Source organism: Eleginops maclovinus, chromosome 9 (genome assembly GCF_036324505.1).
Source record: "Eleginops maclovinus isolate JMC-PN-2008 ecotype Puerto Natales chromosome 9, JC_Emac_rtc_rv5, whole genome shotgun sequence".
Lineage (NCBI taxonomy): Eukaryota > Metazoa > Chordata > Actinopteri > Perciformes > Eleginopidae > Eleginops > Eleginops maclovinus.
In genome coordinates this window covers 7,257,671-7,282,988 of record NC_086357.1, presented here as the reverse complement: position 1 = coordinate 7,282,988, position 25,318 = coordinate 7,257,671, and the positions used below count along the sequence as shown (strand labels likewise).

The 25,318-nt window shown below is 42.3% G+C and overlaps 2 protein-coding genes and 1 long non-coding RNA gene across 6 annotated transcripts; 1 reads left to right on the top strand and 2 right to left on the bottom strand.

Moving 5' to 3' along the window:
- Positions 1 to 1,720: 1,720 nt before the first annotated feature.
- LOC134870150 (interferon-induced protein with tetratricopeptide repeats 2-like) lies at positions 1,721 to 13,244 on the bottom strand. The gene is made up of 2 exons (XM_063892212.1): positions 13,189 to 13,244; positions 1,721 to 2,885 (listed from the first exon to the last, which is right to left on the bottom strand). Exons 1-2 carry the CDS (start codon positions 13,227 to 13,229, stop codon positions 1,961 to 1,963), a joined length of 966 nt encoding a protein of 321 aa, XP_063748282.1. The 5' UTR covers positions 13,230 to 13,244; the 3' UTR covers positions 1,721 to 1,960.
- Positions 13,245 to 16,169: 2,925 nt separating this feature from the next.
- On the bottom strand, positions 16,170 to 23,280 carry LOC134870152 (uncharacterized). The gene is made up of 4 exons (XR_010166508.1): positions 23,140 to 23,280; positions 17,528 to 17,593; positions 16,672 to 17,246; positions 16,170 to 16,201 (listed from the first exon to the last, which is right to left on the bottom strand). It is a non-coding gene; the product is annotated as an uncharacterized LOC134870152 (long non-coding RNA).
- LOC134870148 (E3 SUMO-protein ligase ZBED1-like) lies at positions 18,526 to 22,498 on the top strand. 4 transcript variants are annotated; one of them, XM_063892203.1, is made up of 7 exons: positions 18,526 to 19,198; positions 19,902 to 20,449; positions 20,583 to 20,727; positions 20,842 to 21,073; positions 21,167 to 21,304; positions 21,423 to 21,494; positions 21,603 to 22,498. In XM_063892203.1, the coding sequence occupies exons 2-7, from the start codon at positions 19,906 to 19,908 to the stop codon at positions 21,966 to 21,968; spliced, it is 1,497 nt and encodes a 498-aa protein (XP_063748273.1). In that variant the 5' UTR covers positions 18,526 to 19,198; positions 19,902 to 19,905; the 3' UTR covers positions 21,969 to 22,498. The 4 variants fall into 4 exon arrangements, with proteins under 4 accessions (XP_063748273.1, XP_063748274.1, XP_063748272.1 ...); XM_063892202.1 differs by lacking the exon at positions 18,526 to 19,198 and adding an exon at positions 19,573 to 19,781; XM_063892204.1 differs by lacking the exon at positions 19,902 to 20,449.
- Positions 23,281 to 25,318: the final 2,038 nt, after the last annotated feature.

Below are 25,318 nucleotides of genomic sequence, written 5' to 3'. Positions count from 1 at the left end.
CTTACCACCTCTGATTTCCTTGAATCTTTCCATGTTATGCTACTTTGTACTTCTACTCCACTACAATTCAGATTTAAATGGTGTACTTTTATTCCACTACATTTATTTAATAGTACCTTTAGTTAATTTGCAGATTTGGATTAATGATCTGAAATAAAATCAACACTTAAATCAGACTTTAGTTCGACCTGGAGTAAATTCAGCAGCTACCCTGCAGTATACAAAGTCATTAATACTAGCTGCACCTTTACCAGCTGTGAGTACACCTTAATGATCAATAATTATAAAACGTATCATATTTATTATTTTGAAATGGACCAATCTGCACAATGAGTACTTTTACTTTTGGTATTTCAAACAAAACAATATTTTGATGCTAATACATTTGTACTTTTACTTGAGTTACATTTTGATTGCAGGAATTTTACTTGTAATAGTGTATTCCTACACTCTTGTACTTCTACTTTTACTCTAGTGCAAGATCTGAGTACTTGTCCCACCTCTGTTTTGCAATTCTTTATACCTGCTACCCCCTGTGTTATGCATGACCTCCCCAACTATGTCTTGTCTTGGTGATTAGTCTTGGTCCTGGTTTCCTCTCTGGATTATTCTGGATTTCACTCGACTGCCCTCCTGGGTCCTCCAAGTCCCCCTGGTTTGTTACTCGTTCCTGTTAGCCACTTCTTTTTGTTGACCTTGCCTGCTCCTCTTTTTTCGGTGTTTGTTTGTACCAGCTTCAATTATTAAACCTTGCTTTTTGTTTATACTTTTATACCCGCCTCTTTCTTTCTGCATTTGGGTCCCTTCCCCTGTGACACTTACAGGATTTATAGAAAGAATGACAGTGCATGATGATATGTACACATGTATATAATGAGCAGCAGCTGTCTGCAGTGTCAGTATGAAGAGCTGTTACCTGGAGACACCTGCACAAAGACGCTCTGCTGCTGCCATCTACTGCTGTAAGCAGGTTACTGTTTGGATACCGCTTCCTGTTGACAGAGTACTGCTGAACTAAAAAAACAAGAACTTCACAAAAAACTCATGTTTGATCTTTTATCATCATCTTATACAGCTGTTTGAGTTTATTTCCCATATATGTTGACTTCAAAATGGACATTTAAGCACCTTGTGTGCAGTTCTGCTAACTTATGTGTAGAGTATATGCATGTATTAACCCTAAAGCAACCAGGAAACCAAAAACAAGTACATTTCTTGGTTTACATAATGCATGTTTATTGTTCTTTACAATATAGAGGCACTCGACATACAATCATACAATCAGTTTCATCTAGTATTTATATTCATCCATTATATATCGCAACACCAATCACATTATTATATGACACTAATAAAACCTAACAGCAAAGCACATTTCAGAGGCTATAGAGTATTTTGTAAAAAAAATACAGTGCAAATGGAAACAACACATGTTATGTTATTAAAGGATTCAGCTTGTTTCATAAAATCGAGTGCATAAGCTCCTAGATATATCTTTTCAATTAATTAGTATGTACAGATTATTTTAGGCAGTGCAATACCTGTTTTTTTCTGATTGTTTACCCTGTACTGTTAAAGACTTTATGGCTCTTGCAGGTTTGCCAGAAACTCCCTTATCTCTCCACACATTCTGTCCCTTCCTCTATCTCTAATCTTCTCCAGAGCTTTGATGCTGCTGTCACGATAGAAGCATTGGACCGGTATCGCTGCAGCCTTCATGTGATATCTTAGTGACTTTTGGTACTCTTTCGATGGAAGTGTAAATGTCTCGCGTATCTGTGGTAAAGCAACACTTTTTCTTCCGGTTCCAGATCCCTTTCTAGCAGTTCCTGATATATCTGCTCAGCTTTAGCCTGGCCATAACTTGCCTTTGCGTAAACATCTGCAAGGTCTATATTTTTCACAAGCGATGAATTAGGGTAGAGAGAAATCACCTCCTCTAGGAGACCGACTGCTCTGTCTAGCATGCTTTCTTTGGGCGACTGTCCCTGGATAAAGTGATCTTCCATTTGTAGCAGAGTGCAGCGCATACCTTCAGATAACGCTCATCTGGATGGTCCTTTAGAGCCTCCTCTGCCAAATCAATAGCCTCATCAACAGATAAATATGCTTTGTAGACCCTTAGTATGGCTTTTAAACCACTGTAGCTGCTGACAGGATTCCTTAAAACCTTTCTGGCTAACTCACGTGCTTCATCTTCTATTCCTTCTCCTCTCTTAGCACATTGATCAAGGTATTTAACAGCAAGGTACAAGTTCTCTGGATCCTGTTCCTTAGTGATTCTCATTTTCTCCAGGATTTCCTCTTCCAGCCCTGTGCTGTTGTGCTTTGAAGCATTCACTAACCCTATGATGTAGCTAGTGTTCCACTCCACCATGTCCGGCTGCATCTCGATGGCTTTCTGGAAGTAATCTGCAGCCAGCAGCTCTTTGTCTGCGCCGAACTTCATCAGGGTCCAGGCTTTCTCAGCGTAGGTCTCTGGGTGGAGCTCATCCTGGGATGGAGATGGGTATTTTTCTATCAGGGCGTCGACCTTAGACAGGTAAGCCTCGCTCTCTGCTTGGTCTCCCAGGTGATGGTGCAGCCAAGCCAGGTTCCCGTAGTTCACCACTAACCATGGGCCCTCATCTGCGTTTCTCATTCTACAGAAAGCCTCAGTAGACTTTTGGAAGAAACTGTTGGCTTCTTCATTGAAGCCCAGATTGTACTGAATGAACCCCCGCAGGTTGTAAATGTGACCCAGCCAGCTGTTTCCCTCCTCAGTGCCAATGTACTTTACGTTATCCCTTAGACCCATAAGCAAGGACCTGCTGTAGTCCAGATCCCAGGTGAAGTGGCACTGCAGGGCCTCCAGTTTGGACACCAGTGGTTGACGCTTAATGGCACTGATGAAGAACAAAAGGGACACAAATTAAAACACATTTGTAGTAGGGTAATGTTATATCCTCTAACTGTGCTATCTTTGGATAACCACATTTCATAGGGAGGAAGGGAGACGAGAAAAATTGAGTAATGAAACTTGAATGAACAGGAAATATGGAGGGAAGGATTTTTCTTCATCGCCATATTTATTTTTGCAATCAACAGGCTAAATGTACGTGCATACATGCACACAAAGAAAGACACAGTAATGCACAGTTATCTGTTCAATGCACAACATTAATATTTACGGTAGGCATATCCCTTCAATACAAACTATTACTATATCTATCTTTTTTATACATAGGACTCTTATTTCAAAGATTTCAACGATCTACCTTCTCTAGAATTAGTGTTTAGCACCCTCCTGTGGTCACAGTGCGCATCTACAGTATTACATTTTGATTTCTGCAAAATAATAATCCCGTTATTAATCCAAAGAAACAGAAAATGCCAACGGATGTTCAATGTCATTACACAAAGCTGCAGTGATTTCGGGTCATTGGATCAAATGACAATGGAACTTATTGTAAAAAACTGCTTTTCTATCATGAAAGATATTCATATCAAATTTAAGGTGGACTAAACAGCACCAACCGATCAGGGTAGTAATATCATGCTGCATTGGCGTAATTTGGTTGAAGGCCTTGAAGCATATCTGTTCAATACAAACTATTCACAGTATCTGTTTAATGCACAATATTCATATTTACAGTAGGCATATCTGTTCAATACACACTATTCATACTTAGAGTATCTGTTCAATGCACAATATTTAGTTTCTCAGTTCAATTAATAATATTAACATTCACAGATATTGGCCTACAGTTCAATGCAATCCATATTAAGTTTCTCTGTTCAATGCACAATATCTTTTCAATGCTCAAGTTGCTCTATCAGCCAAGACTGCTGTGACTGCACATTATCTGTAAATCTTGTGAAATCTGCCTGATAGTTAGTGATTGCCAGCCTGAGGCAGTCAGTAAGATGTGCCCTGATGCTGCCACCCCCAGCAGATGGCAGCAGAGAAGAGTGCACTAGCAACAACAGCCTGGTAGAAGATCTCCAACATCTTGCTGCACACGTTGAAGCATCTCAGCTTCCTCAGGAAATAGAGTCGGCTCATCCCCTTCTTGTACACAGCGTCAGTGTTGGCCCTCCAGTTCAGTCCGTTGTCGAGGTGCACTCCTAGGTACTTGTAGTTCTCCACCAAAGCCATAACGCACAGGGGCTGTGGAGACGTCATCTTCCTCCTGAAGTCAATGACCATCTCTCTGGTCTTGGCCACATTCAGAAGCAGATGATTTTTCCCAGTCCACTCCACAAAATCCTCCACCAGCGCTCTGTACTCTTCCTCCCGTCCATCCCTTATACATCCTACCACTGCAGAGTCATCCGAAAATGTCTGCAGATGGCATCACTCTGAGTTGTATTGAAAGTCAGTGGTGTACAAGGTAAACAGGAAGCGAGACAGCACAGTCCCCTGTAGGGCTCCTGTACTACCAACCACCAAATCCGACCCTCATAGTCTGCAGCTTGTCACTCAGTAACCGTAGCTGGATCGTGTTGAATGCACTGGAGAAATCAAAGAAGGTGATTCTCACAGTGCATCCCGATCCCTCCAGGTACGAGTGAGCACGCTGCAGCAGGTGGATAATGGCATTGTCCACCCCCATGTGAAGCTGTTAGGCAAATTGCAGAGGGTCTAGAAATGATTTCACTTGCGGTCTGAGAAGGGACAAGATCAGTCTCTCCAGCACCTTCATCACATGAGATGTGAGAGCTACCGGCCGATAGTCATTGTGCCCAGAAGGAGTCGTCTTTTTAGGGACAGGTCAGAGGCATGGAGAGCAGTGAGGGGATGTTGAAGCCAGGATGAGAGGAGGAGGTGAGGTGTGAAGTGGAGGAGACAGCAGCAGGGGGCGGAGAGCTAAACCTATTGAAGAAGGTGTTCAGCTCGTTAGCCAAACAGTGTGCCCACAGTCATTCTGTCTCTCCCCTTGAACCCCGTGATGGAGTTCATTCCAGTCCAGACATCCTTGCTATTGTTCTGCTGGAGCTTGGCCTCTAGCTTCTTCCTGTAGGAATCCTTTCTCTCCCTCAGCTTGTCCCTCAGGTCGTGCAGGATGCTCCTCAGTAGTGGTTTGTCCCCAGACTTGAAAGCGTCCTTCTTCTTGTTTAAAAGTGCTTCAGGTCACTTGTAATCCAGGGTTCATTGTTCGGTAAGCAGTATATGTTTGCCGGCAATGTTTGCTCACAGAAGTTGATGTAGTCTATGATGCAGTCGGTCATGTTGTTGATGTCTTCTCCATGTGGCACACAAGGCACATACCAGTCAGTGGTCTCGAAGCAGTCCTGTAGAGCTTCATTGGCCTCCTGGGTCCACTTCCTCACAGTCCTAGTGGATACAGGCTGCCTCTGAACAAGAGGGACATATTTTGGTGCCAGAAAGATGAGGTTGTGATCTGATCTGCCCGGGGGGGGGGGGGGGGGGAGGGCAGTGGCACAATATGCATTCTTGGTATTAGCATATAAATGGTCCAGAGTGATGTTGTCTCTGGTGGGGCATTTCACATACTGTGTGACTGTAGGAAGAGTTGTGTCCAGTTTAGCATGATTAAAATCCCCAGTGATGGTGATGAAAGCATTTGGGTGTTGTGTTTGAAGTTTGGCCACAGTGGAGTGAATAACGTAGTGAAACTCACAGGGCAGATAAACTGGACTAATCCCACGACTAACAGTTCAATGTCCGGGCTACAGAAACATTGCTTCACGATAACATGTCCGGGATTACACCATCGTTCATTCACATACAGTGCAATCCCTGTTCCTTTCTTCTTACCGTTCAGAATAGCGTCCCTGTCCGCCCAAACGCTCGGTGAAGCCGGGGAGAGCCGTGTTGTTATCCAGGATGTGTGAGTGCAGTCACGTCTCCCTAAAACACATTACACTGCACTCGCGGTACTCCCAATGCTTCTTCGTCAGCACCCCAAGCTCGTCCATTTTATTAGCCAAGGATCTCACGTTCCCTATTACAATTGCTGGTACGGAAAGCTTGTATCTATTCTTCTTCTTAGTCTTCCGTTTGACTCCAGCTCTGCAGCCCCATTGGTGCCTCTGTAGCTCCTCCAGGGTGTCATGCCTCGCGACGGGCAGCAGTACCGGTGTTCCAGTTTAACTGGATTCCGGTTTAACTGGTTGAGTTTGTTTACCTTTTCCGCCAGATGTTGTGGTTGCCAGGTTCGTAATTTTCACGTAACTTGTGTGTCTGAAGTGTGACCAGACAATGTAGAAAACCTCGGTGAAAAAACGTTAACATCACCAGTTCATGTAAAACATGTCAAGATCACCTACAGACAACAGAAAATATGCTGGCCAAAAAATAAAAATGAAATAAACAATATTCATACTCTAGCGACAGGATTCGAACCCGTACATTTGGGTAATATGTCAACCAAGAATGTTACTCATTACGCCACCGACCGGCTCAAACACTACCATGCTTGAACCAGATAAGTGTTGTCAGTTCTTGTCAGCTGTTTACAATCACCGTTTGACATGGATGAAATAAACCCCACCCATGTTAACTGGTGATATTCACAATATGACACAGGCAGACGCTGCCAACGCAAGCCTCAAAAACGAATCTAAAAGCCATGTGTTACGGACAAAACACCAGCATGGACATCTGAAAGGATATCGCTTTGTTTTTTTGCCTAAAAAATGCATATAGTGACCATTACAAAGTACATATCAAACGCTATGAAAATAGCCGCTGTGAGATACGAACCCAGTCATGCTTTCAAAAGGTATTAATCCACTGCCTTACCGCTAATGGTCTGAGCTGTTCAGACGTTGAAGCAACAAGCTGAATATTTATTATTGACAAATTGCTTGTAGCTGTTCCCAAAAATTGGGAAAAACAGTAACAATGACATTGAAATTGATCAATGGATGAAGTCAATTAGCAAATTAGGTGGCAAAGGATATATATATATATATATATATACAGTGGTATGCAAAAGTTTGGGCACCCCTTAGGAAAACCACTGCATCAGTTTGTCACTTGCTGAGCTTTTGAAGCAGCAACTTCATTTTAACATATGTTATACCTTATGGTAACAGAAACATCTCAGTAGTGAAATAACTTTTATTGGTCAAACAGAAACATGTTTATGTGCATTCAAACAAAAATAGGCATGTGCATAAATTTGGGCACCCCTAAGAAATAATTCCATTAATATTTAGTATTGCCTCCTTTTGCTGCAATAACGGCCTGTAGACGCCTCCTGTAGCCACAGACAAGTCCCTTAAGCCTGGCAGGTGGTATTTTGGCCCATTCTTCCACACAAAACGTCTCCAGTTCAGTCAGGTTTCTTGGCCTCCGTGCATGGACAGCCTTCTTCAAATAAATCCATACATTTTCAATGATGTTAAGGTCTGGGGACTGGGATGGCCATTCCAGAACATTGTACCTGTGCTTCTGCATGAATTCCTTGGTGGATTTTGATCGGTGCTTAGGATCATTGTCCTGCTGAAAAATCCAACCCCGGCGTAGCTTCAACTTTGTGACTGACTCTAGAACATTCTTGTCAAGAATCTCCTGGTACTGTAAGGAATTCATGTGGCCCTCAACTTTAACAAGTTTTCCAGTACCTGTGCTAGCCACACAGCCCCATAACATGATAGATCCTCCACCAAATTTTACAGTGGGCAACAAGTTCTTTTCATTGAATGCAGTGTGTTTTTTTCGCCATGCATACCTGTTCATGTTATGACCAAATAACTCAATCTTGGTCTCATCTGACCACAGTATTTTGTTCCAAAATGCTTCTGGCTTGTCCAGATGTGCTTTTGCATACCTCATGCGACTCTTCTTGTGATTAACACTCAGGAAAGGCTTTTTGCACATCACCCTTCCAATGAGCTCTTCCTGGTGCAAAGTACGCTGGATTGTGGAACGGTGAACAACTACACCATCAGCAGCCAGATGTTGTTGTAGTTCTCTGGAGGTGGTCTGTGGCTTCTCTGTGACCATTTTCACCATCCTTCGCCTGTGCCTTTCCCCTATTTTTGTCGGCCTACCACATCTTTCCTTCACACGGACTGTTCCTGTGGCCTTCCATTTCACAACTACGTTTCTGACTGTGGAGACAGACAGTTTAAACCTGTCAGATAATTTTTTGTACCCTTCTCCTAATTTATAATGTTGGATTATCTTAGCTTTCAGGTCAGTGGAGAGTTGTTTTGAGGTCCCCATCTTGCCACTCCCTAAGAAAGAACCTAGGCCAGGCACAGCCAGCTATTACCTATGTTAAATAGCCTTTTTCATGATTGGTTCCACCTGTCTTTGTAATTGAAGGTCTAATGAGCTAATCAAAGCAATTTTGTGCAGCAACCTGTCAGCTATAAATCCGTACAGGTGTTGAAATGAATGCTATTTATAAGGGTGCCCAAACTTTTGCACATCCCATTTTTTGCATTTTATTTTATTATAATAAAACTATGTAATGCTACCCTAAGAATTTTGGTCTGGAAAACACTAAAACGTCTACATCTTTGTAGGAAAACAAATGTTGTTGCTGTGATCTTCTATTATAAAGGAAAAGCAAATTGTCATGAAATCTCAGAGGGGTGCCCAAACTTTTGCATACCACTGTATATACCTGTTCAGACAGGCCATTTATAATCGTCAGCATGGATGGAAAAAGTGCTGACATAATGTCAAAGAAGGGCAAGACCTTGCATAAAGTATATAGACCAACTCGGCCATAGAGCCAACACCACACCGCACAAATGGCAAAACTGGTTCCCCATCTGCAATGACTGACCCATCCTCACCTCAGTCCCCATCCCCACCTCAGTCCAGCCCTACATTTCCACAAGTACAAGAAATACAAGCAGACACTCTGGAAACTGGTAATGATGGACTTATTTTGTCGATTGTTGATGAAACTGGTGGCTGATGAGCAGGGGATCAGCCATCTGCCAATGGACATAGCCCAACAGCTCATCAAGGAAACGGGTTGGTTTCTACTTTGTTTTCAGTTGTCATGCAAGTGCTATTTTTTTCCAGCCAATAACATGGCTATCTGTAATCAGCAGATGATTTGTTGGAGCTATGTCGGGTGCGTGGCGAACATCACACCCATGATGAATGGGTAAGACAAGTTTGGAGCACTTGAAGTTGATTACTGTAATGTTTTACAACTGCCCTTTTTTTTTTTTTTGCCCTTTTCTTCCAGACTGAGTGCACGCTTTGTAAAAGCTGGCATCACAGCCTTTGTGTGGGGGAACCACCTGTGGACAAAGATTACTGTCCTGCATGTATTTGACAGCCACAAAATAAATAAAGTCACTTGCCAAACCATGCCTCTATTTGAATGTATCCAGTGATGAAGTTATAGCCAATTGTGACAGTTTTTCTCAATTGGGAACAGCTACAAGTAAATAGTCAATAATAAATATTCAGCTTGTTGCTTCAACGTCTGAACAGTAGCTCAGACCATTGGCGGTAAGGCAGTGGATTAATACCTTTTGAAAGCATGACTGGGTTCGTATCTCACAGCGGCTACTTTCATAGCGTTTGATATGTGCTTTGTAATGGTCACTATATGCATTTTTTTAGGCAAAAAAAACAACAAAGCAATATCCTTTGAGGTGGCCATGCATGCGCGTCGCCACAATAGTATTGGGACTTGAAAAAAAGTCGTTTGGACCCCCCCACATTTGCCATCAAAAATATGAGTGCATGACTGCTCTACTAGTCCAGCGTTCTTTCCATTGCTTCACAAACAAATCCGTTCCACTTTATCAGTAGGGGATTACCCATATCAACAGAAATCCACTCCGCGTTTGTTTTTTTTAACACACAGCAGCAGCAGCAGCATCACGCTGCTTGATGCGCATATTCAAAACATTCACTGTTGAGAATCAGATCACGAGATGGACATACAGAATTTTTTTTCGAAGAAGAGGAAAGTAAGTCTGAGTTTTCCCTTGAGTGGCCAAACAGCTAAATTGCATTCTTCCATGGTCAAACACAGCCAGCTTTTCTAATGAGAATGTTAGCACCCTTATGAGACATTCTCTGTCTATATTAGCAATATAATAACCATACTAGCTAGTCAGTCACAAAGATCCTTCAGCGCAGTGCCCACCCACTGCACGTTGGAATCAACCAAATATGAGCTAGATCAGCTATATATATATATATATATATATATATATATATATATATATACTTTGTTCAGCTACTAAAGCTTAGAGCAGAGGGTGATGTTCTAAAGCGTTGGCTCAGTAAGCCCTGTAACCATTACACAAGTCCAGAAGTGCAGAATGAGATGCTAAATATTATGGGCAACTCCGTTGTGCGAAAAATATCAAAGGAAATACATGAGGTGTCCACACTCATGTACTCCATCATAATTGATGGAGTACAAGATTTGTCTGGGAATGAACAAGAGGCCATATGCCTACGCTATGTAGATAGTGATTTGCTACCTCATGAGGACTTTGTAGGCCTCTATCAAGTCTCCTCAACAACAGGGAAAGAGTTGGCTCGGATGGCAACTGATGTCCTCCTTCGATTGAACCTGCCCTTATCCTGCCTTCGCGGGCAGAGCTATGATGGGGCTGCCAATATGGCAGGTGGCACTAAAGGCATTCAGGCAGTCATAAAGGAAACACAGCCTCTTGCTCTCTACGTTCATTGTGGTCCTCATTGCATTAATCTAAATATAAGACAATATTTAAGGAGGTTGCCGAGTCGGAAGAAGGGAGTTTCAGAACTCTGAGGCCCCTCTGCCCACACGATGGCTCATGAGGGTGGTAGCTATCCAGGCAGTTGTAGATCAATATGAAAAGATTTTGGTCAGTCTTGAGGAAATGGCATCTGGTTCCTCTGACACTTGCATAACTGCAAGGGGGCTTCTGGAGAGGTTTCGGAAGGGGCACATTTTGCTCAGCCTGATTATGACCCTTGAAGTTCTAAAAGAACTTGAATGTCTCAACCGCTCCCTTCAGAGCAAGACAGTGAGTGTCTCAGGGATGCTGGCTGCGGTTGATTGTGTGAAAAACACAATTCAAGTAAAGAGATCTGATGAAACATTTCATCGTATATATACCCAAGCCTGTGATATGATCCAGGAGTTGGACATTGAGGCTATCCAGACTCCTCATATCCGGAGACCCCCAAAGCGCTTCACAGGAAATGCACCTGCATTTAGACCTACTTCCCCTGAGGAGTTCTACAGAATGGAATTCTTTAAAATGTTGGATGTAGTTGAGGTCCAGTTGACAAAGCGCTTTGACCAGAGCAGCTTCCAAACACTCAACATACTGGAAAGGGTGTTAATAACTGGAAAGGTGGAGGATGTGGATGTGGTCAGTTCTTACCCAGAACTACACCAGCATTCTTTGGAGGTACAGCTGGCAATGTTCAAACTTCAGTATCCCTGCAGCACGGTCAGTGAAGTGGTGGATAGGCTGCCAGAGGTTCGAGGTTTGTTCACTCAAGTAGAAGTGTTGGTCAGGCTTCTTCTTGTTGTGCCATGCTCCTCAGCAGAAGCTGAAAGAAGTTTTAGTGCCTTGAGAAGGCTTAAGACGTGGCTGCGCTCTTCAATGTCTCAAAAGCTTTGAACAATGTGGCTGTTTGCCACATCCACCAGGAGCATCTTGACAAACTTGACTTAGGGGAGATTTGCCAGTCATTTGTGTCTGCAAATGACAAAAGAGGTCACACTTTTGGAGCCTTTGTATGATCTCTTACTTTTGTTCTTACTGTAAAAATCCTGCTGTAGGCATGATACAGATAATAGGGGAGAAATATGATTATAGGAGAAGATATAGAACATTTAATGAAAGGACAAAAAAAAGGGAAATCAACAATTTTGGGGAAAGGATGGAGATAGTAAAAGCAAGTCTTTAACAGGTTGTAAGGTTGTATTGAGTTATAGTTTTATGTTCTGCAGGGCACTGAAGAGGGCTAAGTTTGATTGTAATAGGCTCTGAGTAGACTAAGTACGCATTTTATGTTTCCTCATAACTGTTTTTTCAAGAGATTTTTTTGTTGCATGACATTAAAATAGGGCTATATGTTGCCTCAAATTTACCTCATTCTTTTCTAATTCACTCTTTGATTTTTTAAATCCTCATAATTTGCTCTCATTAAAAGAAAATAAAGTGCCAAAAAAGTGGTCAGTGTCAGTCCTCTGTGTATTACACCAAAACATAATAGTAGTCAGTAATTGCAGACCATGCCGGCTCCAAGGAAAAACAATGAAAGAGGGAGATCATTTTGAATGTAAAATGCACCAGAATGCGGGAAATTGAATCTACTTCTTTCAAAATTTTATGGGGGAGGACCCCCAGACCCCCCGCAAAAATGTGTCCCCCCCCACATTCAAAAAACTGCTGACGCCCTTGTGGCCATGCTAGTGTTTTGTCCGTAACACATGGCTTTTGAATTCGTTTTTGAGGCTTGCGTTGGCAGTGTCTGCCTGTGTCATATTGTGAATATCACCAGTTAACATGGGTGGGGTTTATTTCATCCATGTCAAACGGTGATTTGTAAACAGCTGAGAAGAGCTGACAAGATGTATATGGCTCAAGCACGGTGTTGTTTGAGCCGGTTGGTGGTGTAATGAGCAACGATCATGGCTGAGACTCACATTTTCAGATGTACGGGTTCGAATGCCGTCAGTGGAGTTTGAATTTTCTATTTCTTGGCCAGCATATTTTGTGTTGTTGTCTGTAGGTGATCGCCACATGCGCATTTACAACTGGTGATGCTTAAGTTTTTTTATTTAAATATATTGTCTGGTCACACTTCAGACACACAAGTAAGGTCAAAATGACGAACCTGGCAACCACATATGATTCGGCCCGTACAGCGTCATATGACGCTCAAGGAGTGGAAAACGTAAACAAACGCCACTAGTTGAACCGGAATCCAGTTAAACTGAAACACCGGTCTGCACAGCGTAATCAGCTGCTCGCGGGAGTAAACAATGCCGCAAGTTATCTGAGAATGGCTCTTCGAAAGTGAAGAAAGTAGCAGTAGAATGACCAGAAAACTAAGTGTGGCCATGATTGTACAATAATGAATAACGAGAACAAAATAGTTAAAAAAAAAAAAAAAAAATCTAAAAAAACACAGGGAGCTGCTGCAACAGGCGGCCACCTAGCACAGCGCCAAGAGCTAGAAGGAAGTGGAACTGGATATGAGTTTTGAATTTAACATGGGTGCTAGCATGATGGCACTCTTACCCCGTTTTGGCAAGACTACCTCTTGTTGGCATATGAGGCATATAGTCTTCTCGTTCGCTGATGTGAAAAGATATTCATTTTCCCATTCCGGGTGGAAATAATACGTTTTTGGATTTCTTTTTCGCCGGATTCTCAGCCGTTGGTTGTGGTTGATCGCACTTAAGTTGGCACAGTTTAAAGTTACTACTTCTTCAAGATAACCATTAAGATATGATTTTTTTTAACCCCACCCACAATTGCATGCAGTCAGTCATAGACCTCAGCATATCAAATAACCAATAGGAGTTTGTAAAATGACCTATGCGTGATTCAAATCAACAAGCCAGAGCTAGGTCTAAAAAGCTTCTTAAAATAACCAACAACCAGAGCATGAACCTTTTTTTTTATGTGAAAATGATAGGGATCGACAGTGAATCGGGGAATTCCGGGTGGTGGAAGAAATAATGGTGTCTTACATATTGGAGAAAGTTAAGATCAAAGTTAGTGCTTAGCAGTGGCGTCATTAGGCCTATTTTAGGGGGGCTTCAGCCCCCCTAAAATATTCTTAAGCCCCCCTAAATAATTTTATGTTCATTTATTAATTTTTAAAAAATTAAATTACAGTGGGGCAAAAAAGTATTTAGTCAGCCACCAATTGTGCAAGTTCTCCCATTTAAAAAGATGAGAGAGGCCTGTAATTTTTATCATAGGTACACCTCAACTATGAGAGACAAAATGAGAAAAAAAAATCCAGAAAATCACATTGTAGGATTTTTAAAGAATTTATTTCAAATGATTGTGGAAAATAAGTATTTGGTCAATAACAAAAGTTCATCTCAATACTTTGTTACATACCCTTTGTTGGCAATGACAGAGGTCAAACATTTTCTGTAAGTCTTCACAAGGTTTCCACACACTGTTGCTGGTATTTTGGCCCATTCCTCCATGCAGATCTCCTCTAAAGCAGTGATGTTTTGGGGCTGTCGCTGGGCAACACGGACTTTCAACTCCCTCCAAAGATTTTCTATGGGGTTGAGATCTGGAGACTGGCTAGGCCACTCCAGGACCTTGAAATGCTTCTTACGAAGCCACTCCTTCGTTGCCCTGGCGGTGTGTTTGGGATCATTGTCATGCTGAAAGACCCAGCCACGCTTCATCTTCAGTGCCCTTGCTGATGGAAGGAGGTTTTCACTCAAAATCTCACGATACATGGCCCCATTCATTCTTTCCTTTACACGGATCAGTCGTCCTGGTCCCTTTGCAGAAAAACAGCCCCAAAGCATGATGTTTCCACCCCCATGCTTCACAGCAGGTATGGTGTTCTTTGGATGCAACTCTGCATTCTTTCTCCTCCAAACACGACGAGTTGAGTTTTTACCAAAAAGTTCTATTTTGGTTTCATCTGACCATATGACATTCTCCCAATCCTCTTCTGGATCATCCAAATGCCCTCTAGCAAACTTCAGACGGGCCTGGACATGTACTGGCTTAAGCAGGGGGACACGTCTGGAACTGCAGGATTTAAGTCCCTGGCGGCGTAGTGTGTTACTGATGGTAGCCTCTGTTACTTTGGTCCCAGCTCTCTGCAGGTCATTCACTAGGTCCCCCCATGTGGTTCTGGGATTTTTGCTCACCGTTCTTGTGATCATTCTGACCCCACGGGGTGAGATCTTGCGTGGAGCCCCAGATCGAGGGAGATTAGCAGTGGTCTTGTATGTCTTCCATTTTCTAATAATTGCTCCCATAGTTGATTTCTTCACACCAAGCTGCTTACCTATTGCAGATTCAGTTTTCCCAGCCTGGTGCAGGTCTACAATTGTGTCTCTGGTCTCCTTTGACAGCTCTTTGGTCTTGGCCATAGTGGAGTTTGGAGTATGACTGTTTGAGGTTGTGGACAGGTGTCTTTTATACTGATAACGAGTTCAAAAAGGTGCCATTAATACAGGTAACGAGTGGAGGACAGAGGAGCCTCTTAAAGAAGAAGTTACAGGTCTGTGAGAGCCAGAAATCTTGCTTGTTTGTAGGTGACCAAATACTTATTTTACCGAGGAATTTACCAATAAATTCATTATAAATCCTACAATGTGATTTCCTGGATTTTTTTTTCTCATTTTGTCTCTCATAGTTGAAGTGTACCTATGATAAAAATTACAGGCCTCTCTCATCTTTTTAAATGGGAGAACTTGCACAATTGGTGGCTGACTAAATACTTTTTTGCCCCACTGTAAATGCCGACAAATTCAATATAATATGGCAAGAATATGAGTTCACATAAATAACCATACAACCAGTCATTATTAACTTAAATATGATCATAAATCTTAGTTTCCCGATAGTGAAAGGTAGAGAGTCAGGGTCAGTGCGTCGTTATCCAATCCATTCCCCTTGTTCATAGAGCACGCCCACATCACTGAAATCCAGTCCACCTTTTCACGTCTCTGCATCTGGGTACCCGCAGCATGTGTACCGGGAGCGGAGCACACAGAACCGACTAGAGCAGCATTAGGAGAAGAACGTGAACAAGAATGGATATACGACATTTTTTCAAGAGAGTAAGTATTGATCACTGCTGTTGGTGACAATAAGTTAGCTCCAGCCCCCCAGCTAACAACAGAAAGTCCCATGTAATTAATGAACGAAATGCTCCCTGTTTGAGCAAAGATTTTGCAGTGTAGATGCAGGGCTACTAAAAGGCATCCAGGCAGAGTCGGCGCCAGAGCAGATCTACTGGAGGGGCATTGGGTCATTGGCGGCACACACACACACACACACACACACACACACACACACACACACACACACACACACACAAACATATGGTATACCTTGGTGATATCAGAAAGAAGACAGTAATGATAGAAATTAAGAATGGTGTAAATACATAATGTGTCTTACACAAAATCAGCGAAGTGGACTGCACTAGGGGCCAAGTTTTCAGACACCCTTTCACAACTTGCCAGCCCCCTTGTCACTGCCTGGGCCCCTGTCTCTGCTTGCGGAGTTTCCCTTGTAGGCAAAGGCTCTCTCTGGCGCACTGTATAGGGTAGAAACACTTTTTGTTCCATTACTATGTTTAAGGTTGGGTTTCAAGTTTAAAACCAGTCTGAGCACAGACAGACTGGTTATAAATAGATTAGATAAAAATAAATAAACGTGCAATAACTACAATAAATATTCCTTAAATACTTTCTTTTCAACCCTTCCTTTCTTGTGTTGAATGATTCAAATATCAACTATAGCAACTAGTATGTAGGCCTACTGTTAGTTTAGATTAATTAGTTATCTTAGGTTTGTGTTAGAATACATCATAAACATAAATAAATCTCATCAGTGTTTGCCCTATATTGAACATTAAAGAAAATACTTTTACCTCAGCTAATCTCATGCTGTTATTAAATAAATTGTTATTGCCATATTCCTTATTATAAGACCATGCAGTTGTACAATGTATTTTAACACTTTCCCACAAAACTACTGAAAACTACAACAACAAAAACAACTTACGTTGTCTTCTTTGTGGCATTTGGAAATCATCGTCATCATCATCATCATCAGGGACATCAATGATTTCGTCCTGTGCAGGAACAGAGTTGTTCATCATAAACAAAAGATACATCATGTTTACAATATTTCTAAAATATAACATTGTTTAATTTTACCTGATTGGGTTTGTGTATTCCAGCCAATACATACAGGCATGTTTGAGAGCAGATAGAGGCCACCTCCTTACCTCCCCATGGGAAGGACCTGGTGACTTTTGGTTTCATTCATTTCTTACTGCCTTTTATAGTTCCCAGGTATTCAAATGGCAGCATTTGATTCTCTGCCAGCCCAAAGCTGCTTCTGAAAATGGCTGATATTTCAGCACGTAGCTGTAATTCAGACCAGTCAGACCCAAAAGAAATTTTCCCAATAAGACCTGATTCTGCTAAATTATTGCGGGAATGACCTCTTGGGATGTTCATTGTTGTTGCTGTACTAAATGGCAAACAGATCACGTCTTTTGTGTACGTTCTCTGCCTCTTACGAGTCCTTCGATTTGTACCCCAGCTGTTCTGAGGGACTGATGGAAGGGGTACCTGTAATGATATAACAATTAACAGTTTGTTTATGCTGTAATGTAAGCAATTGTAATTGGAGTTCCAGCATATAGTATAGTTTCTGTAAGCGTGTAACCTGACCAAAGCATTAACAGATAAAGTTCATTCTCTTCAAATATCCTCACGGTGTGTGTATTGAAGAACCCAAATTACAAACAAAACAATACCTACAAGTACGTTGGATTAAAAGACATAAAGATAATAGTAAAACAGTTTCATAGCATGACTGACGTCAACTTTAAAAGGCTGCTACATCTTACTAGTCTTACTGCAGTGGTAGCCGAGGTTGTGGCTGAGGTTGACAGTCCAGCTGTTGCTGATGTTGTCTAGAAAGAGAGCAGATGAAAGTACCAAATAAATACAAATTAAAACACACTTAAGCATACACTAATTCAACATACACTGCCCACAGGGGCGCCGCCAGGATTGTATTCCATAGTACGCACAGTCCGACCCCTCAAACAAACAAATTGCAATTTCGTAATACCCCCCAAACAGTAGCTACCGCCGATATATTACTCGGTATACCACTGTTTGATTAAGACAGCAAAGACAGAGTCATGTTACAAGTTAACAACAACATTTATTGCGGCAAATTAAAATTCCAAAAATACGTCGGCAGCCGAAATTGGGTGACCCAGCAAAAGTAGGGGGGTTTTGGGGGCATGCTCCCCCATAAGAACATTTTGAAAATATCCTTTTAAATTGTGTCCTCTAGTGGGTTTTAGGAAGATAAATTAACAAATGTAGAGTTTAAGAGTAGGCGTCAGGATTTCAATTAATACGCTGATCTATCTGCTATAAGTACCGCTAGTGCAGTTATAGATACTTTATCTCACCTGAACCTGGATGTTTTCTTTATCTGTTGAAAAGCATTTTCAATGGTAGCCTAGGGATTTGTAGCTGAAGTCAAGTCAGACTCGGCTAGAGTTCACTTTGCTAGCTAGTTATGGCAGGCAATGCTGCGAGTTGGCTAGCACACACCCACAGGATCAATGAACATAGGATAAACGAGAAAAATGAGCACCACTTAAAATGTTTGAAGACACGTTGCTCAAGTTCATGTAGCTTTCCGCTTCATCTCTTTCACGGTCACTGTCACATACCGTTAGTTGCTGCTGTGTTGACACTTTGCTTTGACAGTCGATTCCACCAAGTAGTAGGCTATCCTATATAGATAGCTGCTAGAGTTAGTTTCAGGGGTATTGTTGCTGCTACAGAGGACTGATGATCTTCCCGTATCCTTGCTGTAAGAAGTGCTTTTTCCTTCACCGCTGTCATCACTACTAAGAACAATGCGCGGTTTACTATTTAACGCCTGGAAAAGATGTAACTGTTTTCTTTTCATGACCGACGAGCTTACTTCTGCGTTTGAGTGTTTTGAATGAATGATTTCTATGAATGAATGGAACGTAGCATTTTTTTTATGTCATGAGTAGGGATGGGAATCGAGAACCGGTTCCTGTTGAGAACCGGTTCCTTATGTTTCAATTCCATGGAACCGTTTGGCAGCTCGTTAAACGATTCTCTTATAGATTCCAGACCGCACGGTTTATGTAACGTTATTTACGCAGCAAGGTACACACGAATGATTCAGTAAGCCCGGCTTGACGTGGCGTAGTTGCTTGGTTACGCAGGTGACGCTCGTGATACTTTTTACAAGTCTGAAATGGCACCCCTAAGGTTAAAACGGTCCAAAGTGTGGCTTCATTTCACATTACATAAGGATGGCAACAGGGCGTTTTGCAACCACTGCAAATTGTTGATAACATCGGCGGGAGGGAATACTTCAAATATGCATAAACATCTGCGCACACAACACGGGATAAACTTTAACGAGTGTCGCGTTTTTGATGCCCTTCGGAGTGACAGCAGCCAAGCTTCTACGACCACCGTGACCTTGGGGGCTAACACCGAAGGCAACTCTGGTGGTAAGTAGCTATCCCACTGACTAATCCTTAATGTGATTCCTAGTAAATTATGTACCACGCCATTTCTGGAAATAAACCCATTTCCTACCTCTCCTTGGGGTAATTAAGGGAGTTTATGTTTCTGGTTAATCAAGCCGTTCCTTGCTAGCATGTTTAATTAGCTTACTTGATGGCAAGGCATCCGTAGTTCTAGGGAAGAATTCTAGCTGTTGCTATGCAGCTAATGAAACATGCTAGTAAGTTGCGCCGCCGATTCAGGGAGCCAGAGAAAGGTGACGCTCATTTATTTAAATCAAAGGGAGGTGGGAAATTAGTTTTTTTCCCGAAATTGTACAGTATTGCTTTTTCATCAAACGAATGCCTTCTTCGATTTAGAACAAGATGATGACCGGGACGAGACGGGTAGTCTGGCTGACTCAGAGGCTAGCAGCACTTGCTCCCGTTTACCTCTGGCTTCTATTTTCGTCGAGGCAGGCAGAAATAAAATGTCCCAGGCAAAGGTAGAAGAATGTCACCGGGCAGTTACCAAATTTGTTGTTAAGGGTTTGCACCCATTTTCTACAGTAGACGCCCCTGAATTTCGGTAGGTGAATGTGAGGTTGTTGTCAGATTATCAAATGTCAGATTAGAATAGAATAGAATAGAATATTTTCCTCCTCATTAAACAGATGTTTACACTCATTCATTTTCATATGTTTTCTAGGGAGATGACAAAGGTTCTCAATCCAAAATACAAAGCCCCCAGCAGGGAAAGCTTAACCAACCACTTAATCCCTGCTTGGTATGGTGTGGAAAAGGGAAATGTGATCTCTGAACTGAAAACAGTGTCAAAGGCAGCTATCACGGCTGATGGGTGGACAAGCTTTTGTCAGGATCATTATCTCACGGTTACTCTGCACTACGTGAGCAATGGCCAGGTAAAGGAAAAGGTCCTAAAAACCAAAGCCGTGTACCAATCTCAGACAGGCTCAGCTGTAGCAGAGGAGATTGATTACATTTTAGAAGAATATGGTGTACGGGAAAAGGTTGTGGCAGCAACTGTAGACAATGCAGCGAACATGGATGTAGCCATCAAACAGCTGCAAATTGTCAAATTTCCATGCTTCGCTCATACGCTGAACCTGGGAGCGCAAAAGCTGTACAACTGCACTGCCATATCCAATTGGGCAGCACGAGTTCGAGCAGTTGTTGTCTGGATGAAGAGGTCCCACATGGCAAAAGTTGTTCTTAAAGAGAAACAAGACTTGCTCAGTAAGATACTCTCCTTACAGTACATTGCAAGCATTATACTATATGTACATGAAAATATACATGTATAGGTATGTGTATGTAAATTATTAGATAATAAATATTTACATTGTGTTGTGTATATGTGAACCCTCAGAGCTGCCCAAGCACATGCTCCTCCTGGATGTAAGGACCAGATGGAATTCCCTCTATTTGATGATGGAGAGATTCACCGAGCAGTTCCCTGCTATCCAGGCTGCAGCCATAGATCCACGCATAAGAAGGCCCATGGAGAAGGAAAGGTGATATATATTTTAAATGATAATATGACTTAAACTTTTTTTTAAACTTTGACTGGTTTTGTTTTTGTTTATTTGTGCTACATACATCTTTTTCTGTTTTTATTTACATTGTAGGTTGGACAGAATAGGCAACGAGGACTTAAGGAAAGCAGAGGAGTTTGTGCATCTCATGCGGAAGCATTACACCTCCACACTGACCGTCTCCAGCGACAAAAGTGCAACCTGCGGTGAGATTTTGCCCATCTTGCAGAAGCTGGAGCAACAGTACACTGTGCAGGAAGGTGACTCTGCGTTCACAAGGAGCATCAAGGAGAACATTTGGAAGGATCTCTCCAAACGCTACCAGGTAAGCACAACTACATTTAATCTTACCTTGATGCTTTAGGCCAATTTGTACCACTAGTCTAATGTCATCCTATCCTCCTTTTTGAAAATGAAGGGAACTGACATTCAGAGATTCCTGGAGGAAGCCACCATCTTGGACCCCAGATTTAAATACAAAGTGAAAAGTGATGCAGTCTGGGACAGGATCAGGGAAGCTGCAATAACAGCAAATACAGTGGCAGCAAGAGATGAGGTATTTTAATTTCTGTTTAAATTCTGTTTGTCTTATCATTGCATTTGATTCCATTGTGAGTGAGACCTTCTACGGCTCTGTGTTAAAAGTTATTAATGTGTTTACATCACTTCTCAAGCTCCCAGGGGAAGGAGAGACACAGAGGGAAGGCTGCGAAGATGGGGAGGAGGAAGAAGTAGAGGAACACTATGTAAGTTAACTCATTCATTTGTAATGACCTTTGGATGCTGGTTTGTCATGATTATTGACTTATATATGTATTTTTTTTTTTTTTTACTTCATGTTCATTTAATTTCAGGCACTGCCACCACCATCAAAAAAGACAGCCTTGGAAGAACTATTCGAGGAGGAGGACAACGAGCTGCAGTCAATCCGTGAATCACAGCCCCGTCTTTCCCTGGCTCAGAAGGTGGATCAGGAAATCCAGTTCTACAAAAGCCTGCCCTCCATCCCCTGCAGGGATAGCGCCGCACTGTGGTGGTGGAACAAGCAGGATACGCTGCCCTTGCTATCTGGACTGGCTGAAAACTACCTCTGTGTGCAGGCTTCCTCCACCCCATCTGAGAGGGTGTTCTCCACGGCTGGAGACACCATAAGCCCCGAAAGATCCCGTATCCTTCCAGAAAAAGCAGATATGCTCATATTTCTGCAAAAGAACTGTTAATTTTCCCTACTACTACTTGAGTGCACACACACACACACTCACACTCACACTCACACTCACACTCACACTCACACTCACACACACACACACACACACACACACACACACACACACACACACACACACACACACACACACACACACACACACACACACTGTGCTTGTGATTACATTGTTCTTGTAATTACATGATTCAGTATTTGTTATTTGTTGTTATTTGTTACATTTTCTTGTACAGAAAAGCAGATATGTTCATCTGCAAAAGAACTGTTAATTTTTTTTACACACACACACACACACACACACACACACACACACACACACACACACACACACACACACACACACACACACACACACACACACACACACACACACTTGTTATTAGAGATTAATAAGTAACTGTCACAATAGAATATTTTTCATTAAAACAAAGATAAATGTTACATCAAACTGTTTATTCTCCTTTTTCCCCCAAATTGGAATCGATAAGAGAATCGATAAGGAATTGAATCGTTTCACAGAATCGATAAGGGAATCAGAATCGTAAAAATCTTATCAATTCCCATCCCTAGTCATGAGTCATGACAACGTTTATACCAAAGATTCTAGACTAGAGACCCACGCGCAAATCAATGAAACCTTTTGCCAAATTAGAGAATGTCTGCGCAAAACATGTTAAAAAAATCAGCACATTAAAATAAATGTAGTTGTCAAATAAGCTATTTTTATTTTTGCAAAATGGAATAATTTCAAGGGGGAAAATGCCGTGAAAAAATGTACGCAGAGTGCGTTCAGGATTCTTCCTAGCTGCGGTCGAGAATGAGGCCCATTATTCTTTATATCTGGCGATACCAGATATACCAGAGTCCGTCTCCAGTTATGTGGATACCATCATAGCCTACAGAAACGGCGGCTGAGTTTGAAGATTTGTGGGGCAGCCTCCAATACACATGGTGCCATATCTGTTCTACTTTTACAGAAAACGTCTTAGTAGCATACTAACTGAAAAAGTAGCTTGGCCTGATTCTTTGTCCATTAAGCGCAACATTCACCTTTTCATGCAGGACAACGTGGAAATCATAGCCTATAGTGCCAGCCAAGACTGTTATCAACATGTATAGCTACACCATTACTTCACTGATATTTTAGACTGAGAATAAGTCCTTACCAGCATAGATGACAAAGCAGACCTTATTCCAGAGGCGACAGCCGTCTGAATGGCTGTGACCAAGTCTCGGTCAACCATTTCGCCTATGATTTTGGCGCCAATGTTAGGAAAATTCTGTGGGATGAGGTTAAAAAAAGGTTATTCAGTAAGCATTCAGTAGTGCAATAATCCGATAACCAAATAGTCTGATAGTCACTGAGCCTGTATGCCCGAATAATACCTTACATATGAATGATATCACACACAATTTGCCCATAGTTCTAGGCTGATGCTACGTTTATCTAAATCCAGTGCTCGAATTACGTGGGAGCCAGAGGGAGCCGAGCTCCCATAGAGTGATGACTGGCTCCCATGAAAGCAACAAAGTCAAATTTTTGAGGGGGTCTCTCATATCTGAAGGTGTCTGCCATATATTGCATTGTAATTTAATCGTAAACAACACTCATTATCCATCCCTTTGCGGTCTCCAACCATTAAAGACGTTACATTAAAATAGGCTAATACCGGACGTGCTTATACACTCAAGAGCGCAGCATACTGCACTTCACCACCACACCACTAGGCTACGTGAGCAAACTGGATAAGATCGATTTGACAGCACTCGCAAGTCCGAAGAAGTCACATAAAAATGTGCTTTTGAGGTAAAGACCAACAACACATCTTAAATTTAAATGTAATTGCCAGTTATGCCGCCGAAAAAAAGGCCACCTGCACCGAATTCATATTCGGCCCTGACCAGTTTCGGTTTTACCACTAAAAAAACGAAAATAGTTGCAGATTTAGAATCAGAAAATGACCTAGCAACAGCTAGTTCTAGCCAGGCGCCTAACTCTACTGAGCCAGAGGACGTTGTGGCTACAACCAGTCATCATGATGTTTTAGCTGGGACACTTACCAATGACGATGAGGACGTTGAGGAGGAATTGGACGGAGAAGAGGCTGCGGAGACGGGGTCGGGGTCCGGGACCGATATGGAACTGAAGCACCTGCGCCACCTGCCTCAGAACTGGGGGCTCACACAGTGGCGATCGTGGAAGGAGAGAAATCCATGGTTGTGTACAAGTGAGAGTGGCCTTGGGTGCGCTCCCTGCCAGGCAGCAAAAACTCTCTTGCTCCATGAAAAAAAGACTGGGGTGCACCTTTCGGATGCATGGGTTAATGGGACCGTCAGTAGCTCATTGCAAAAGCAATTACGTAAGAAGATTTACCTGCACCGGGACAGCCTTGCTCATAAAAGAGCAGTGGAGATAGCAGAATTAAAACAAAAAGATGTTCTGCCCACCAAAGTTGTAGAGCTGAGTTTGGCTGCCATCGACGTTACATCAAGCTCATTTAGGGCGGCGTACACTATAGCCAAAGAGAGATTGCCATACACCAATGACGCCGATCATGACAGTTAATGAGCTTAATGGTGCAACAGTGGGCCCTGCACAACGCTCTGATCACTCCTGTGCTGCTATTGTGAAACATATAGCAGATGAAATGAAAAGAAGACTTGTTTCCCATGTCTTGAAACTCGACTCACGTATCAGCATAACGTTGGATGAAAGCACTGTGCATGGACGCTCCTATATGATTATCTACATGAGGTGCGATGTAACAGGTAATGGAGACGTAGAGAACGTGTTTTTGGACATTGTTGAGTTGGAAAAACGAGATGCAGGATCTCTTTACAATGCGTTAAAAGACAGTCTTCAAAATGTGGGGATAGAGGCAGAATTTCTTAAGAGGAACTTCATCAGCATAGCCACAGACGGAGCCGCTGTCCTTACCGGTAGGCATACAGGACTCATTGAAAGACTTAAACAAGACTTCCCTCGACTGCAGGATGTACATTGCCTGGCACACCGATTAGAACTAGCTGTTAATGATTCTTTGAAGGCTGTGGCTGGGTGCAACCATTTTGACATTTTTATTTCAAAGCTTCATAGTCTGTATCACCAATCCACCAAAAACGCACGGGAGCTTGAAAATGCTGCTAGGGAACTAAACATGCAGATTTTAAAAATAGGCAAAGTCTTCACAATCAGGTGGGTGGCAAGCAGTTTCCGGACAGTTAAAGCTGTGGTGAAAGATTTTCCTGTTTTGGCACAGCACTTTACAATGGCCAGCGAAGATGCCTCGCGCAACGGTGTGGAGAGGGCGAAGTATGGTGGCCTACTCAAGCATCTGACATCTA